Source organism: Ictidomys tridecemlineatus, chromosome 9, assembly GCF_052094955.1.
Source record: "Ictidomys tridecemlineatus isolate mIctTri1 chromosome 9, mIctTri1.hap1, whole genome shotgun sequence".
Taxonomy (NCBI): domain Eukaryota; kingdom Metazoa; phylum Chordata; class Mammalia; order Rodentia; family Sciuridae; genus Ictidomys; species Ictidomys tridecemlineatus.
The window spans coordinates 122,127,149-122,145,715 of record NC_135485.1 but is presented as its reverse complement, the minus strand read 5'-3'; the positions used below and the strand labels follow the sequence as shown (position 1 = coordinate 122,145,715).

Here is an 18,567-nt window from a genome sequence, read left to right as displayed (position 1 = left end):
CTGTAGTCCCCCAAATGTTACTGTTGGGGAGTCCAATTGAAGTCCAGGTCCTTGGTGTCCAAACAAAGAATTGAGCAAGACACACAGAAGTAACAGAGTACAGCTTTATTGAAGGTGAAGCTAGCACTCCATGAGGTTGAGGGGAATGGGGAGGGAGGGGGAGAGGGAGAGAGGGAGGGAGAGAGAAAGGGAGAGACTGACTCAGGGTCTCAATGTCTAGAAACTAAGGCCTTGTATCCTGATCCGTGGGGCATTGGATTCCTTATGCGGACCTGATTGAAGACCTTACCCTATTTGCTCCCATTGGTTACCTGATTAGAATATTTTCCAATCCCCACCCCCATTGGTTACTTTAGAAAACCTAATTAGAATATTGCCCACTTTACCCCCCATTGGTCACTTTCAAATTTGAACCTCAGCATGGAGTTTGTCATAGTGATAAGTCCCTGGTGGTGGGAGTTGTCATTGTAATAGGATTGATTGTAAATAGGGACAGGACTCTTTCACTTGTCCTCTAACAGCTTCGTTCTAATACCCTGTCTCTACCACCTGGATGTCCCTGAACTCCCAACTAACACAAATACTATGGAGGCTCAGACCAGAGGCTCTCTTGAGCAGAGAGAGATGCCCCATCTTCTAAAGGAAAAAAAAAAAATTCAGCCTACAGTGAGTTGAACCCAGGGTGGGTTGACCTGAGCCACTGTAGGGGGGACCTTGGCATAGCTCCTTCTCCCTCCACAAGTCCCCCACCCACTCAGAGTCCTTGAAATTCAAGGATGATGAATCCAGACAAGCCCCTGACCTATTTGGAACTGAAATTGCATTTCCCCACGAAAACAGTGATGTTGATATGATGCCATTTTGCTAGAGTCCCAGTACATTTTGTGGCTTTTATGGGCAATCTGGGCAGTTACTAACATCAATAATATTATTTCCATGGAAAATATATCTAGCTCAAAGCTATACTTGAGAGAGGGCATGTGGGGAGCTGGGAGTCCTACTTCTTGGTCTGGGTGGTATTTGCTGTGCTGTGGTTTCTTTATGGTAACCCGCTGAGCTGTTACAGCCTTGGTACTGTGAACTTTTCTGTTTGTAAGTTATGTTTATTTAAAGTTTTTTCCCCCCACTGTTGGTGTAACTCAGTGGTAGAATGCATGTGGAGCATGCAGTAATATAAGGAGCGACGGCCGGCGTCCATGGGGGGGTTCTTCTTCCTGCCAAGGAGGACATAAGCCACCTGAAAACTTAAAAGTCTAAAATGACTAGTGAAGAACAAAAGACAAAGAGTCAGAAATGTATTTTCACAAGTGGAGCCCCTGACAGGTCCAGTCCACACCACAGCTGGAACTAGACATAGGAAAGATGTCAGAGGTTTATTTAAGGGGGTGCATCAAAGGCAGGGATAAGATTTTAAGGGCGGACTCTTGCTTCATGATGTCTTGCAGTCAGCAGGTTGATTGGCATCTTGGCAGGACACACCCATCTCAGGTGCTGTGTGGGACACAGCAGAGCAAGGTAGAAATTCACAATGTCCCTGGGCACTTGACCAGAGAAAATATCCACTGGTAATTCCCAGACACTGGTAATTCCTATCCACTAGGCTTGATGCGTGGTGGCCCACAGGCAGCCCATGGATGGCTCACAACACAGTAAAGCCCTGGGTTTAATCCCCAGCACCTCCCAAAAATGTTTACCAAAAACAACAACAGCTGGGTGCAGTGCCACACCCCTGTAATCCCAGTGGCTCAGGAAGCTGAGGCAGAAGGATCTCAAGTTCAAAGATAGTCTGAGCAACTAAGTGAGGAACTAAGCAACTCAGTGAGTCCTTGTCTCTAAATAAAATGCAAAAAAAGAGCTGAGATGTGGTTCAGTAGTTAAGTGCACCTGGTTTCAAACCTCAATGCCAAAAACAACAGTTCTATTGGCCAGGTGTATTGGACGACACCTGTAGTCCCAGCTATGCAGGAGACTTAAGCAGGAAGAACCAAGTTCAAGGCCAGCCTGGGCAACAGAGTGAGGCCCTGTATCAAAATAAAAAAGAAAAGGGCTGGGGATGCAGCTCAGAGGTAGAATGTTCCTGGGTTCAGTCCCCCATACTGCAAAAATAAAATAAAAAAAAACCTCTACATGTTGAAGAGAACCTTTTGGAAGTTAGAGACAAACATTAAAATCAATTATGAAAAATAAGAACACGTTGGATAAGAGGAGATTTTGAAAGAAATACTTCTATGAGTCCTTTTTGTTTTATTTTTTCGTCCACAATGCAAGAATTGAATGGACATTAAGTCCCCATAGTCCTAAGAAGTGCAATTTTGTTTTTTGTTTGTTTAGTTGGTTGGTTGGTTGGTTTTTTGTACTGGAGATTGAACCCAGGGGCGTTTAACCACCGAGCCACATCCCCAGCCCTTTTTTATATTTTATTTAGAGACAGGGTTTTGCAAAGTTGCTTAGGGTCTCACTAAGTTGCTGAAGCTGGCTTTGAACTAGAGATCCTCCTGTCTCAGCCTCCTGAGCCACTCGGATTGCAGGTGTGCACCAACGTACCCAGCTAGAAGCACAGTTTTATAAAGTACTTTGCCTGTTTTAATTGTTTTGTGTTGGTTTATTCAAGTAAGACTTTTTGGTTGAAAACTTCAAATTCCAGACATGCATAAAAAATAAGGAGATTTATGAGAGATTTTTGGGGAAGGAACTGAGAAAAGTAATCAAGTCCCCAGAAAGAGGTTTTTGTTGTCTTGTTTTATCTGAGGCAGGGTCTTGCTCAGACCCCTCTTCAACCCCTGGGCTCTGGTGATCCTCCCTCCTCAGCCTCCAGAGAAGCTGGGACTGCAGGTCACACCAGTGTCCCCATGAGTTCTCTCCCTGTCTTGGCTTTCTAATGTCCTGCCTTAGAACTTCATTTTGAAGAAGTTTATGGTTTTGTGATGTGACCTGAAGCTTCCACTGAGCAACATCTAGGGAGAGTCAGGAGCATCTATGGCTAATGGATTAGCCCAGGAAGATCAATACATCATCATTTCAAGAAAACATTCCAGGAAACTCCGCTCTTCCTCTAATGGAATCCAGTAGTGATTTCCTTGTCAGTTTCCCAACCGTTCTGAAATATCGTTAGTGCCTATGTTCCTGAACTGACTCCATAGTCGATCTAAAATTCAGTGTTCCACCCCACCCCATTTCTTAGTTCCTGGACCATAGTCGTGATTCTTACGTTTTTATTCCTCTTCCACAGAGGGATTAAGGGGTTGCAGAATAAGTAGGCGGGTTTTGTGCCCTTTGAGATGAAGCAAAAGGAGACATGTTTCCCCAGGCTTCCTTTAGCCTGTACCCCAAACACTCTAAAGATGAACTCTAGTTCATTTGTGCTGCTATAAAAAAAAAAAAAACACCCGAGTCTGGGTAGTTTATAAATACATCCATGTGCCGTTTGTGCTGTTTTGGTCAGTGATGAACCACATACACCATGGTGGTCCCATAAGACCATCATGGTGGCCAGCCATGGTGGTGCCTGCCTGCAATTCCAGAGGCTCCGTAGGCTGAAGCAGGAGGATCACAAATTCAAAGGCAGCCTCGGCAACTTAGTGAGGGTCTAGGCAACTTATTGAGACCCTGTCTCAAAATAAAACACAAAAGAGGGCTGGGGATGTGGTTCAGTGGTTAAACACCCCTGGGTTCAATCCCTGGTACCAAAAAAAAAAAAAAAAAAAAAGATTACAATAGAGCTGACATTCAGTGCCAACTGACATCAGAGCTGACATAACATCATATCACTGTGCTTTACTCACGTGTTTGTGGTGATAATAGCTGGTGTCCACAAACGTGTTGTGCTGCCAGTTGTATTAAAGTACAGTGATGTACAGTCGATTCTACTTGGTCATGATAATAAACTACTATGTGACTGGTTTATGTATTTATTATACCAGGCTTGGTATCATTATTTGAGAGCATCTGCCTTCCACTTATAAAAAAGGTTTCAAGAAGGACCGTGTGCTGCGAACGTGGGCAGCAGCCTCATTCATCTCAGGTTCATCGGGTCTTGATGGCATCATTTTCTCCTGTGCTTGATTTAATCTTGGTTCACCTTGGCTCCTCAGTGTACCAAATCCTCTGCTGATGCTGCCTAGCAGAGGCCATGCGGTAGTCGCAGTAGGCTATGTCATCTGCGTGTGGGTGGGTGGACGCTAACGAGGTTTGGACAGTGATGAAATCATCCAACAACACAGGTCTCAGAATGTGCTCTTGTCGCTAAGCCAGGTATGACTGTAACAGAAAATCATTTCTCACCGTTGTGAAGGGCAGAAAGTCTGAGATCAAGGTGCAGGGAGGGACAGTACCTGGTGAGGGCTGCTCTCTGTTTCCAACATGGTGCCTTGAACCCCGGGTCCTCCCACGGCAGAAGAAACAGAAGGACAAAAGCTGGTTCCCCCGAGGCCTTGCATCAGGGCATTAATCCATCCACAGGGTGGAGTCCTCATGACCTACACACTCTTAATGCTTCTATCTCTTAATACAATCACATTTGCAATTAAATTTCAATATATGGGGCTGAAGATGTAGCTTTGTCATAGGGCATGCGTGAGGCCCTGGGTTCAATCCTCAGTATGGCAAAAAAAAAAGATTTCAAATATGAATTTGAGGACACACATTCAGACCATAGCAATGAGAATCTGTGAGTCCTTTATTTGAATCATTAATATTCCTTTGCTTAGACTGACTGTCTTCCATTTCTATGTAACATTAGGACCACAATCAATACAACTAAAATTAAGCTTTGTTTTCTTTCAAAGAAGTGCTCTTTTTATTTCAAACTAGCGTTTTGTTAAATGACATTATTTCATAAGTTTATGTGTCCTTCATTTTTCCATTACTGTAACAAATCCCTGAGATCCTCAAAGGTAGAGAATTTATTTTAGCTCACAGTTTTGGAGGTTTCAGTCCATGGTCGGTTGGCCCCTTTGTTTTGGGCCTGAGGATGGGGCATCCTGGTGGGAGTGTGTAGCAGGGCAAACCTGCTGACTTCATGGCTGGGAAGTGAAAAGAGGAAGAGGAAGGGGTGGGGTCCCACCATCCCCTTCAATAGCATGGCCCCCAGGATCTAAGGACCTCCCAGTAGGCCCTGCCTCCTAAGGGTTCCATCTCCTGCAGGTAGTGCAAATCTGGGGATCAAGCTTTTTAGCACTCGAGCCTTTGGGGGACATTTATCCTAACTATAGCAATTTATAAAACAATTTTGAATTGATACTAACTTCATGACAGGAATCCAGATGATAAGAAGCCCTAGGATCCTCCAGGAGTAGGCAGAGTCATGAGATGAGTTGCATACACAAAAAAACCAGAGCACCCAGGGGCTGGAAGTGCTGTCAGTGAAACAGTGGGTCAAGGGCAGCCAGCTGAGCTCCATCATCAAAGGTGGGCAGCACGTGGACTGGGGAAGATGAAGACGAGGCCACACCAGGCTCAGAAGGGGCAGAGATCATAAAACCAAGGGAGCACAGCTTAGGAGCCACTGAATACCACGGAGTTTAATCTTAGTGCCTAGGAAGAAGTTAGGTTCTCAAACCAGCACCTAAAAGGAGCGTTTTAGTGACTCACAGTCCTGGGCAATCTGGATAATTATGTATGTTGGGCAAGTGTGGGATCGACAAGTCTCACACCACCAGGCTTTTCCTCCAGTGTGGCAACAGGTCATGGTTCCTTTGTGCACCAAACTTCTCCTTTCCTACCTTCTCCAAGAAGCCTTTTCTACTACTAAAGAAAAAAGTTTGGGGCTAGGATGTGGTTTAATGGTAGAGCATTTTTTAGCATGCATGAGACTCTGGGGCTCCATCCCTGCACCTCAAAAACATAATTTTTAAAAAATGTGTTTCTCCTTCCTTTGAATCCTCAAAATGGTTTTTAGTGCCTCTTTTATGGAGAGGCTTAGAGTTAATTGTGTTTGTGTTGACCCTCACCCCCATTAGTCATCCAACTGCTGGTTATAGGAAAGGTACTTCGGTTCCCTTTGTGCCAGGGTGGTGGTGTGCATAAGCTGTGTGCTCAGTCAACACAGGCTGAATTTGTGGCTGTACAAATACGGGCTCTTTTCCAGCTATTTTATAAAGGCATCTTTCTGTTAATCCCTAATATAAAACTATAGATTGCTATGCAGGTATAGGAACAAGGAGGTGAGATTAAAAGTAGCCCACAAGCCAGGCTCAGTGGTGCACACATGTAGTCCCAGCTCAGGAGGCTGAGGCAGGTGATCACAAGTTCAAAGCCAGCCTCAGCAATTTAGCAAGGCCCTAAGCAACTCAGTAAGATCCTATTTCTAAATTAAAAAAAAATTTTTTTAAAGGGCTGGAGATGTGGCTTAGTGGTTAAGTGCCCCTGGGTTCAATCCCCAGTACCCATCTCTACCCCAAAAAGTAGACCACAAAGAAGGAGTAGATCCAAGATACAAAGTGATGGTCACAAAGCCTAATCCACCTGAAAAACCTGCCAGGAAAGGATTTCACTTTACACTTGTGATATTTCAAATAATACGTTGTAGCTCCTTCCTGGGTCCTGAAGTCTTTATCTGGGATATCCTCCCTCTTTTCACCATTTCAGAAGCCCCTAAAAATTAGATCTCCAAAAAACTCCATCCTTCCAGTCACAAAATGGACACTAGAGATTAGTCCCCAAATCCAATGTCAGGTTCTACTCCTTCAAATGAGGCCATTGAGAGAGAAAAGTTGAGAATCAGTAACTCTCTTAAATATTATTTTAGGATAAAAAATTAAATTAAGGAGCCAGACACAGCTGAGGCAGGAAAATCACTTGAGCCCAGGAATTTTCAACTAGTCAGAGCAACATAGACCCCTGTCTCAAGAAGTGGAGGAGGGGCCTGGAGTGTAGCTCAGCGGCAGAGCTATCGCCTAGTATCTATGAGGCTGTGTGTTCGATTCCCAGCACAAGAAGGAAAAACAGCACAAGAGCTTGGTGAGGCAGCACATGCCTAAAATTCCAGTGGCTGGGGAAGCTGAGGCAGGAGGATCACAAGCCTCAGCAAAAGTAAGGCACTTAGCAATTCACTGAAACCCCATCTCTAAATAAAATATAAAATAGGGCTGGGGATGTGGCTCAATGTCAAGTGCCTCTAAGTTCAACCCCCAGTACCAAAAAAAAAAAAAAAAAAAGAAAGAAAGAAAAAAGGAAAATAGCACAAGATTTAGTTCCATCAAACATAAAATTTTTGTGTTCCAAGTTTTTGCAAAGCCAAAGGATTAACTAGGGCATTGATGCATTTGTAAGATCCCACATGACTGTGATAAAAATAAAAATAAAGGGAAGGCTGCTGGAAGTTATGCTTATAGCTGTATTAATGGCAGCCATTGATGCTGTGCATCTGTGCCCAGGAAATACACAATGTGGCTGGGATTCGGAATAGTTCGAGATAGTTCGGATAGTATGTTTGGATAGTATGGAAAAAAACTTTAAGAAAAAATAAAAGTACAGTGGCAAGTTTGGATAGAAGATCTAAGATAGGTGATAGAAAACAGTATAAAAGGATGTTATTTAACAGACCCCAGCGCATCTGCCAGCATTCTTAGCTACTGATGATAGAAATTATTCTTGTTGGTATGAGAATTAAAGGAATTTATTAGAGAATATTAGGATACCAACCAAAAAGTAAAAGGCCGCCCCCAAGAATGAGGGAAAATATTTGCAAATCAAATATCTGATTAGGGACTTGTATCCAGAATAGGACAATTTCAAACCACAAAAGAGAAATATGAAAAGACAATGTAAAAATGGGCAAAGAATGTTGGTTGTTCAGCAATGTGACTCTACTCAATGGGATTGAACTGGACACGTAAAACTTCTCAAAATAATGAATTTTATGGTAGGGATATATAACCACAATTTTAAAAATAAAATTTGAAAAGTGGGCAAAGGATTTCAATAGACATTTCTACAAAGGTGTACAAATGGTCAATAAGCAAGAGAAAGATACTTAACATTATTCATCATTAGGGAAATCAAAACCACAATGAAATGCCCAATTGTGCTTCATTTGTGCACTATGAATTAAATGTATTCTGCTGTTATGCATAACAAATTATAATAAATAAATAAATAAATTTTTTTTAAAAAAAAGAATCAGGAGGATCACAAGTTCAAAGCCAGCCTCAGCAATTTAGCAAGATCCTAAGCAACTTAGCAAGACGCTTCTCTAGAAAAAATATAAAAAAGAGCTGGGGATGTGGCTCAGTGATTAAGTGTCCCTGGATTCAATTAAAAAAAAAAATCTGTAACTCCCACATGGTGCAGATTTGGAAAACTGTCTGGCAGTTTCTCAGAATGTTAGAAAAACATTACCTTGTCTGACCTTCTAAGCTTTGGACAATATTAATCACTCCTTTCTTAAACATTTCACTTCTACTTCCCTGATTGTTGGTCACCTTCCTTTCTTCCTACCCCCATCCTCACTGGGGATTGAACCTAGGGATACTCTACCACTGACGTGCACCCCAGTCCTTTCTTATTTTGAGACAGGGTCTCACTAAGTTGCCCAGGCTGGCCTTGAACTTGAGATCCTCCTGCCTCAACCTCCCAAGTAGCTTGGATTACAAGTATGCACCATCACACCCAGCCCCTCTTGTACTTTCTTTTTTTGGTAGTGGGAATTGAACTGAGGGGCTCTCAACCACTGAGCCACATCCCCATCCCTATTTTGTATCAAGACAGGGTTTCATTGAGTTGCTTAACGCCTTGCTTTTGCTGAGGCTGGCTTTGAACTCTTGATCCTCCTGCCTCAGCCTTCTGAGCCTCTGGGATTACAAGTGTACGCCACTATACCCTGCCCCTCTTGTACTTTCTAATTTTTCTTTTTCTGTTTCCTTTCAGAGCAACTCTGTTTGCCTATTTACTTACAGCTGATATTTCTTCTCATCTCCATCCTCATGTCAATCAGTTCACACTGGGTGAATTTTATGGGTAGAATTGTTTCTTTGCTTCTCGTTCACCACAAAATGAACAGGCCTCTTTCACCATGCATGATGTAGTGTGCTGCTACAGGCTCAAAGCAACAGGGCCAAGTGACCGTGTCCTGAAATCTCCAGAACATGAGCCCAAATAAAACTTTCCTTTTAATAAGCTGATTATTTCAGGTATTTTGTCATAGTAACTGGAAGGGCAGATGCAATTAGTTCAAGTGAAGCCATTCTGCAGCAGGTGGGTCCCTAATCCAACGTGACTGGTGTTCTTAGAAAAGGGAAATTTGGATACAAGGGTGCAGGGAAAACCCCATGTGAAGATTGGAGGAGTTACATTGCCATGAGCCAAGGAACTAAAAGAACCTAGGGGAGAGGCCTGGAAGAGATCCTTAATCTCAAACTTCCAGCATCCAGTAAGGCAGTAAGTTTCTGTTTAAGCCAAGGTGGTACTTTGTTATGGCTGAGAGCCTACAACTCTGCTCCCCTCCCTGTAGGCATCATCTGCGGAGCTCCACTCCCACTCCCTTCTTAGGTTGGCCTCCTTTGATATCCCTTCTGAAATAACCTTTCTCAAACACATCCCATCAAGTCACTTACTTGCCCCGCTGAAATCCCTTGGAGGAGAGTTCCCCTGACTTCCAGAGAAAGTTCGTATCCCCTGGCTTAGCAAACAAGCTCCTGGGGATCTCACTCTTTGTCACCATCAGTAACTGGATCTCTCACCAGCTCCTGCTTCCCACAGCCCTTTCTCTTTGTTCTACAAACCTGTTCAGTCTTCAAAACTCAAAGCCAGCCTGCTCTGGGAGGCCCTTCTTTTTTTTCCGTGTGATTTAAAACCTCTTTCTCACCCACTGGTCACGCATTTCTATCACAGTAATGTTAGGTATCCCCCATGTACCCCCCCCACCCCGCCCCACTAGACTGTCAGGCGCTTGGGAGTAGCGACTTGGTGCTTTTTCCAACTTTCACTCCTAAGGCACTCCTCAGTGTGGAAGGACGAATTCACTGAGTTAAAAACTAAACTCCCAGAGAGACGGTGATATGTCACTATTTCCAGTGCTGATTGTATCATAGCTGACTTGTTTGTTGGAATAAAAACCAGATTTTTTTTTTCCCCTTTTATATATTTGGTCACGTTGGTTTTTCATCCTGAGCTGTCCCATAAAGGAGGCCGGCCCTTTTCAGCGGTCCAGGCCCCATCCAACTGAAGTCACTTCCCCTGAAGGGACAGTGTTTGCCTTCTTGTTTACAGGACCCAGGAGGAGTAGACCTGGAAACCGAGCCAACCCGGTTTTCCAGGCCCCCTGGCCTGCGATTGGCGCAGGAGCCTTGAGTCATCGGGCCGAGAAATCCTTCTGGAGCTGGGCCCCCACTGGCGTGTCCGTCTCGGCCTCCCGGTGCGGGATCAGCTGCGCGATCCCGGCCACCGATAATCCGGGATCTGCCTCCGCCTCGAGGTTTATGGACAGCAGATGTCTCGCCGCCCTGGGACTGAGCCCAGAATGGAGATGACCAGCCCGGGAGCCATCTGGAACCGGGGACCCCGAGCGCAGGTCCTTGGGAGCCCAGCCGGGAGGCACACTTTCCCCCTCGTGCGGGCTTTCACTACTCGGGCCGCTCGCTCCGCAAACGTCAGGCGGTAAAGCGCTTTGACCTTCAGACAGAAATCGGGCTGCACGAGTGCGGCTGCGGGGGAGGGAAGGAGGCGGAGAGCAGCGGGCGCCGCCGCCTGAGGTCGCGAGCCAGCCGACCAGGGCTCTGGCTGGGGGCGCAGCGGCGCCGGAGCAGTGGCGGGGTCCCCTTCCCGCGCGCGTTTCCTCCGCGGAGCCAGCCCGGGTCTCGCAGTAAGTGGCAGCTCGGGCCGCAGCGCGCGGCGGCCACCTGGAGCGCTGGGCTCTGGCCAGGTCGGGGTGGACCGAGGTGTGCGGGAAGGCTGCCGGGAATCCATTTCCGGATCCCCGCCGCGGTGCCCAGGAGCCGCCAGGACCGTGCCGCTGGAGCGCGGCGGGGGCTGCGGAAGCGCCGAGCCTGACCTTGCCCGCGGCCAGGCCCCGCCGTCTCCCCGACCCCGACCCCCGGCGGTTCCAGGCTCGGGAGGGGGGCGGGTGTGTGTGTGCGTGTGTAAAGCTTTTAAAGTCATTTTGCCTTGGGGAAAGAAAAAAAAAAGATATTCAAGATTTTCTGCAACCTTAAAGCAGTAGTTGTGATGATCTTGAAAATACGGGCTTCTTTCTCTTTTTCTGTTTATTTTACAACATTTTTTTGGTCGTTTTTTAAAAGGGAAAATTCCAATAGATTCCCTTCCTATTAGCCTCCACTCATTCTCTGGCCAAACGGTTGTGGGTTTTATTAAGGAGGAAGATGTTGATTTTTGAGGGCTTGCAGCACTTCTTTTGATTGATGTATTTATTCTGGAAATACTTGTCCCATGATGAAAACCGCAGCTGACAAACTAGATAAAAGGTTGGGGGTGGGGAGGGAGGCTTGTCTCACCTGATACCTATCAGATCCAAAGCGTTTGATGAACCCCATATCCATTCCCACCTTATGAACCCCGTATCGATTCCCATCTGAGATCCAACTTCATAGAGCTAATAATTTCCTCTACACCCCCCTGTAAACCACTAAATTTAATTTATGGAATAGACAGCTTTAGATCCAAACTTTATTTAATTTATTTATTTATTTATTGTGTTGGAGATTGAACACAGGACCTTACCGTGTTAGGGCAAGATCTGAACCACTAGTCTACTCCCCCAACCCCCAAAGGCTTTTTTTTATAGTTTATTTTTTTATTTTTTAATTTTAATTATTAGTTGTTCAAAACATTACATAGCTCTTGACATATCATATTTCATACATTTGATTCAAGTGGGTTATGAACTCCCATTTTTACCCCGTATACAGATTGCAGAATCCCATCGGTTCCATATCCACGTTTTTACATACTGCCATACTAGTATCTGTTGTATTCTGTTGCCTTTCCTATCCTCTACTATCCCTCCTCCCCTCCCCTCCCACCCAAACGCTTTTTAAATATCTAATTTAAAAAGAAATATTTTTAGTTGTAGATGGACAGGCTACCTTTATTTTATTTATTTTTTATGTGGTGCTGAGGATCCAACCCAGTCCCTCACGTTTGCTAGGCAAACGCTCTACCTCTGAACTACAACCCCAGCCCTTAAATAGTTAATTTTTAAAAACTTTTTAATTTTAGAGTTTTGGAGGTCCAACATTAGATTAGGTCAGCTCCTAGGGTGTGCATGAAAGGTGGTTCATGTGGCAGTCTGCATAGCCATGCTTTTTTCATGAAACAGATTTTAACCTGTTTTCTTCTAAAAATGGAGATTAAATTTTTCATCTGTAATTTTAGAATATAGTCATGGACTTGTTGCAAGGCAACTTGTATTTCCAGATTCCTTTACCAGGGGTGGGAGGCGGTACTGCGGTGGGGTCAGTACCTCCCTGTTCTATTTGACCTCTAGTCTCAGATTTCCACTTGATTTCATCCTTGGCAGAACTAGTACCTGCCCTTCAACTCAGGAAACAAAAAGAGCAGGAATGATCTGGAGTGCTTTGACAACCCACACCAAAGACATAAAGTGTTTGGTGGAACTTTCGATGACGCATGTTACATTTCCTTCCCCTGCAAATTTACTTTCATATAGTGATTAAGGATCAGTTTTTTAAAACCTGCACCTCCCTTCTTCCTTAGGATACTCATGGGTTTGGTTGAGATGGGCAAGGTCATCTACACTAATGGAATGTCTTCTAGGAGAGATAATCTGGTCATGCTCTGGGGTGGGGACTGGGGGGTCACACCAGATCTCATGCACCACTATCAGCACATTCTTTTCCCAACAGCTTCCCACTTCTTTCAACCCTGTACTATAGAATCCCATTTAAGTCCCTACCATGCTATTTTTGGATCATGGGATGTAGCATACCATGACCTTTTATTATTATGGTTTGTTTTTTTAAAAAAATCCCTTATCAGTAATTATCTGAGAACATTTTTCCAATCCCTGCCTTTATTTTCATGGAATATTCTATGTTTATTAGATTCCCCTGGAAATTCCATCGCATGGCTTCTTGATTGTCTGGTCAGCTGGTTATTTCTACTTCTTACCTGAAGTACAAGCAGAGGAACTTCTTATAAGATACTAAACATAAATGGCTTAGAGTCTGCATAAGAATTAACATCTCGGGATCTCTTCTTTGGTCTGCTCTTGAGTTGCATTCTTTCCTTTGAATTTCTGTCCATTGACTATTCTAGAAAGAAGCTGGATAGTTACCTTGTGGAGCAGGAGTGACCCATTTGTGCGTCCTTTCCTGAGCTTTTGCGTGACCCCGTTCAATGGAGATAACTGAGTTGAATAATATAGCAGCACCCAAAGAAGCTTTGAAAATGATATCCTGGAATCCCCAAATCCTGGGAAGATAATATTACCATAGTGTTCTCTTTTTCTCATCACCCCACAAAAAAATGATTCTGCTTTGGTTTACACTAAATCCCATCTTGGGGTATAAATATCTGAAAGAAAACGTTAGCTTGAATGTATTCGGGCACTAAAAGTGTATGCATACTGGCAAGGGCTGGTGAAATGCTTTGAATGCTATTGCTAATGATGAAGATAGGAACATTTTTTCCTTTTGATTTTTCTGGGGAAAATCGTTTCAGGATGTCTGCTTGGGATGCCCCACTGAGAATGTTGTTTGAAAAGCCTTGAGGCAAAGGCTGAGGTCCTATCTAACTCTGTCATCAATATTATAGTTGGTGCCCTAATTCTGCAGCTTCCACATCCTGGGATTCAAATAACTAGGGATCAAAAAAAAAAAAAATGTCATTGCTGGCACATAGTGGTTGCTTGTCTGTACTGGACATGTACTTTTATTTTCCCTTGTCCTTCTTTCCTAAACAATATGGTTTAACAACTGTTTATATAGCATTTGACATTGTGTTAGGCATTATAAGGAATCTAGAGATGATTTAAATTATATAGCAGGATATGCATAGGTTATATGTAAACTGTACCTTTTTATATGAGAGACTCAGATAGCCACAGATTTTGATGTCCACAGGGGTGGGGGTGCCAGAGAAACCCATTCCCCTGAGATACTAAGGGACTACTGTATTTTTTAGGTTCTTCTATATTAGATTTTAAAACTGACTTGCTAGTTGGCAAGTCTGAAAGAATCCCTACAAATCATCTGTGAGTTTAATATATTCTTTTCTCTCAAAGAAAATGTATGTCTCATGATATGGATAGTATTTGGTCTTAGAGTTAAGACAGTTGACAAAGTACAATTTTTCAATAAATAGGTAGAGAGAAAATCAAACTTGGTGGCGCTAAATCTAGTGACACTGAGTTACTCTTTCCTTGCCACTCAGCTTATATGTAATTTTTGATGGTTTGGTGTAAATTCAACCTCAGAAACTGAAGGGTTTTTGTTGTTGTTGTTTTTGGTGATACTGGGGATTGAACATAGGAGTGCTCTATCACTGAGCTACATCCACAACCCGCTTTACTTTTTCTTTTGAGACACAGTCTCGCTGAGTTGCTGAGGCTGGCCTTAAACTTGGTATCCTCCCATCTCAGCCTCCTGAGCAGCTGGGATTATAAGCATGTGCCAACATACCCAGCTAGAAACTGAGTCATGTTGGCAAATGTTTTATTCTACTCATAATGATTCCTTTCTACTGAAAAGCATTCTTTTTGTACGTGCTGCCTTCGAATCTCATCTTAATCCTCAAATAGAAATATGCTCTCTCTAGAATTTTCAATATTTTCCCATTTTATAACATACTGTATGTCTATAGGCAGTTTGTTTTCTGTGGATGGGCTGGCCCTGGATGATTTGAATGTGTCCCAGGGCTAGGAGTACTGTTCAGTGGTACAGCACTTGTCTTGCATGTGTGAGGAGGCCTGGGTTTCATCCCTGGAGAAAAAAAGAAAAAAAGTGTCCCTGTGGGTGGTCAAGCAAAAACACTGTCCCTGTCAGCATCATTGTTAACTTATGACACTTTAGAAATGAACCAAGCTAAGATGTGCTGACTTTTGGAACCGGAGGGCAGAACCTTTTTTTTTTTTTTTGTAATTCCAGATTGGCAGTACAATTTGCCTGACTTTACTGGAGGCAGCGGGAGTCCAGGGAGGTGATTGGCCTTATAAATCACCATCTCCTTAGTGGAAGTGTTCTCCAGGTTTCAGAACAGACGCCTTTTCAGGGATTTTTTTTTTCCAGTTTAAATGATTTAAACTAAAATTAGAACAACTCTTGGATGGTTTGTTGGTTGGTGCTGGGGATGGAACCCCGAGCCCTGTGCATGCTAAGCAGGTATTCTGCCACTGAGCTCCACACCCCAGACCCTAGAACCAGTTTTGTTTTAGTTGTGCTGACCAACTTGGTAGAAAGAAGGAAAGATGTTTTTCAAGCCCATAACCCCAGCCTGTCAACCAACAAGGATTTATGCAATAAATACATTTCGAATCCCCTGCTTGATGATCTGGAGAGTACAATAATTCAGAAGGCAGAGCGTACCCTGAAGACATTTCAAGTCTTTCTGGAGCCATTAGACCTTAGTGAGCATCCTTCTTCCTACCCATTCATGTCTTCAAAAGTCTTTTCTCATGAGAAACTGGGAAATCACATCCAAAACCTCTTCAGTAGTTCAGGCACACTTTCTGAGAGAAGGAAGATGGTTGCCTTGTCCTGAGATTAGCTTTCTTGGGTGGGTATAAAGGGTCTTCTTGGCTCAGTCAACATGACCTGAGTGAGGTGGCATTTGCTGCTCACCCTGGAGACTCCCGTTGATGCACGACTCTACTCCCAGGGTGTTCCTTCCCCAGCTACCAGCCACTTCAACAGTGACCGTGGGCAGCTCCAAAATGCCCCATAATGGGAGCATTGCTGCAGGGTAAATGATAGATATCCTTGAGCTTTGCATTAATTACGAGGATGAGATCAGGTCTCTTTAATCATGAAAACAGCCTCAGACTAAACAAAGAGCTGTCTTGCTGGCTACATGCGATTTATTTAAATGAGTGTCGCACAGTCTACAATGGTGTTGAAGCTGTATTATAAAAACCACCAAAGAGAGTAAGTTTTCTGGGCCTTTGCTTAAAGATAAAAAAGGATTTAGCCACATGGAATGGGATTTGCATCTTGTTTGCTTGCCTGTACGTCCTGGCTTATTGGACACAATGGAGGATTCACGTCTAGCTTTTGAAGCTGGGCCGTCTGCCTTAGTGATGATTAAAATAGTGAACTAGGGGTTAGCTTGGGGGTGGCAGAAACTTTTTTTTTTTTTTTAATTCCAGATTGGCAGTACAATTTGCCTGAGCAGTAGCAAAGGCTATCGGTGTGTAATAATCTCTTTGGTTTTGTGTGTGAATGATCTCCTTCTCAACTTGGGACATCTGGCTCCCCTTAATTGTTCAGAATTTGCCCAGGGCTTCCTCCACCCACTCCGTGCATTGGATTCACTTAATAATGCCACATAATCACATGTTAGTTAAAGAAGTTGTAAAAGTAAGTCTCTTATGCAATGTAAGCCTCTATTTTGGGTGTCCCCTTATGTAGCATGGACAAGAAGGTCACCCACAAAAAAGTGTGATAAAGGGTCCTCAAGTGGGCCGAAGGCTGCAGGACACGGTACTCCTTCCTCATGAGCCTCCACACCCATGTCACCCTCAGTACTCTGACACCTTCCCTTCCTCTGCTTGCAAGCTTCAATCATCCTCATCACCCCTGTTCTCACTCAGGTCCTAGCCAGGCACTTAGTACTTCCTGCTCTAACCTAGAATTTAACCACAGCTCATGGGGCACTTTACCCTGCGTGTGACTCTAATGGCTGAGATGAGCAGTGCTCTGTAGCTTTAAGTTACAGCTTTGATTTTTTAAAAATCTATTCTAATTAGTTATACATGACAGTAGAATGCATTCTGACACATCATACATGAATGGGCTCTAACTTCTCATTCGTCTGGTTGTCCATGATGTAGTTACACAGGTCATGTAATCCTATAGGCACATAGGGTAATAATGTTCGACTCCCATCCCCCCTCCCCTCCTTTTCCTCCCCTCGTCTAGTCCAAAATACCTCTATTCTCCCCTCCACCATTGTGAATTAGCACCCGCATATCAGAGACAACATTCAGTCTTTGGTTCTTTGGCTTTTTTCGATTAGCATAATATTCTCCAATTCCAACCCCTTTATCAGCAGATACCATAATTTCATTCTTCTTTGTAGCTGAGTAATATTCCATTGTGTGTGTGTGTAAATATATATATATATATATATATATATATATATATATATATATACCACATTTAAAAAAATATTTTAGGCATTGATGGACCTTTATTTTATTTATTTATATGCAGTGTTGAGGATTGAACCCAGTGCCTCACAGATGCTAGGCAAGTGCTCCACCACTGAGCTACAACCCCAGACCATATACCACATTTTCTTTATCCATTCATCTGTTGAGGGGTGCCTAGGTTGGTTCCATAGTTTAGCTATTGTGAATTGAGCTGCTATAAACATTGATGTTGCTGTGTCACTGTAGTATGCTGATTTTAAGTCCTTTAAGTATAAACCTAGGAATGGGATGACTGGGTCAAATGGTGGTTCCATTCCAAGTTTTCTGAAGAATCTCCGTACTGCTTTCCAGAGTGGTTGCACCAATTTTCAGTCCCAGCAGCAATGTATGAGAGTACCTTTTTCCACACATCCTCGCCAACCTTTATTGTTGCTTGTGTTCTTGATGATTTACAGCTTTGATTTTAAGGATGAAGTTATAAGGGAGAAAAACTTAAGTGTGGCTGGCTGGAGTTTTACACTCAGTCTGTAAGATTTCCCAGAGGGTATTCTGGATATTAGCATCCAGGTTGCTACATACGAAGAAACAAAAAAACAGAGTGTCTAAGCCAGTGTGGTGGCACATGCCTATAATCCCAGGGACTTGGAAGGTTGAGGCAGGACTATCCCAAGTTTAAGGTTAGCCTCAGCAATTTAGCAAGACCCAGTCTCAAAATAAAAAAGACAAAAGTGCTGGGGATGTTGTTCAGAAGTAGAGCACCCCTGGGGTCAATCCCCATGACGCAAAAATAACATAAAATAAACAACCAAAACAAACCAAAAAAATCCCCCAATCCTGTTTTTCTCCTCTAACTCTGCCAGTAACAAAGCTAGCGATCAAAACCAAATTTAGCAAACGGTTACAGAATGTGGTCTCCAGATTTCTGCCACTATTAAGCAGAATTCTCTTTCACAAAGCTGTTCCTCTTTTTTTATAAGAACGATGCTTTGTCCATCTGTTACAGCACACGCTTGGGCTAACAAATGAGCTTAAATGATAAACGCTCTCTTTTGCCCCAATCATGAGGCTGGCACACAGTCAGGGGACAATGAAGTGACAGGGTGCCATTTGCTTGGAAGAGGGATGAGCGGAGGCCCAATGCAGTCTTTTGCTGTTTGTCCTTATTTTCTGACATCAAGTAGCAATTACCCTTCAAGGGTCCTTCATCCTTTGTCCCCTTCCTGTCCCCAAAGTCTCCATCCGGAAATGCACAGTACAAAGTAATTGATGCCTGAAGGCTCAAAGCC

At 43.6% G+C, this 18,567-nt stretch overlaps 1 protein-coding gene across 12 annotated transcripts in view; it reads left to right on the top strand.

Annotated features, from left to right (window-relative positions):
• Trim2 (tripartite motif containing 2) overlaps window positions 1–18,567 on the top strand; it is a 184,899-nt gene that overhangs the window by 64,003 nt on the left and 102,329 nt on the right. For 2 of the 12 annotated variants that reach the window (XM_078022015.1, XM_078022016.1), the window contains exon 1: window positions 10,194–10,593. The exons of 5 other annotated variants lie outside the window; for them this stretch is intronic. Coding sequence is in view for 3 of the 7 variants with exons in the window: in XM_040293177.2 (XP_040149111.2) it covers window positions 10,427–10,507 (81 nt within the window). In the remaining 4 variants the exon portion in view is untranslated. 5 more of the 12 variants (XM_078022021.1, XM_078022014.1, XM_040293177.2 and 2 more) reach the window with 4 other exon arrangements.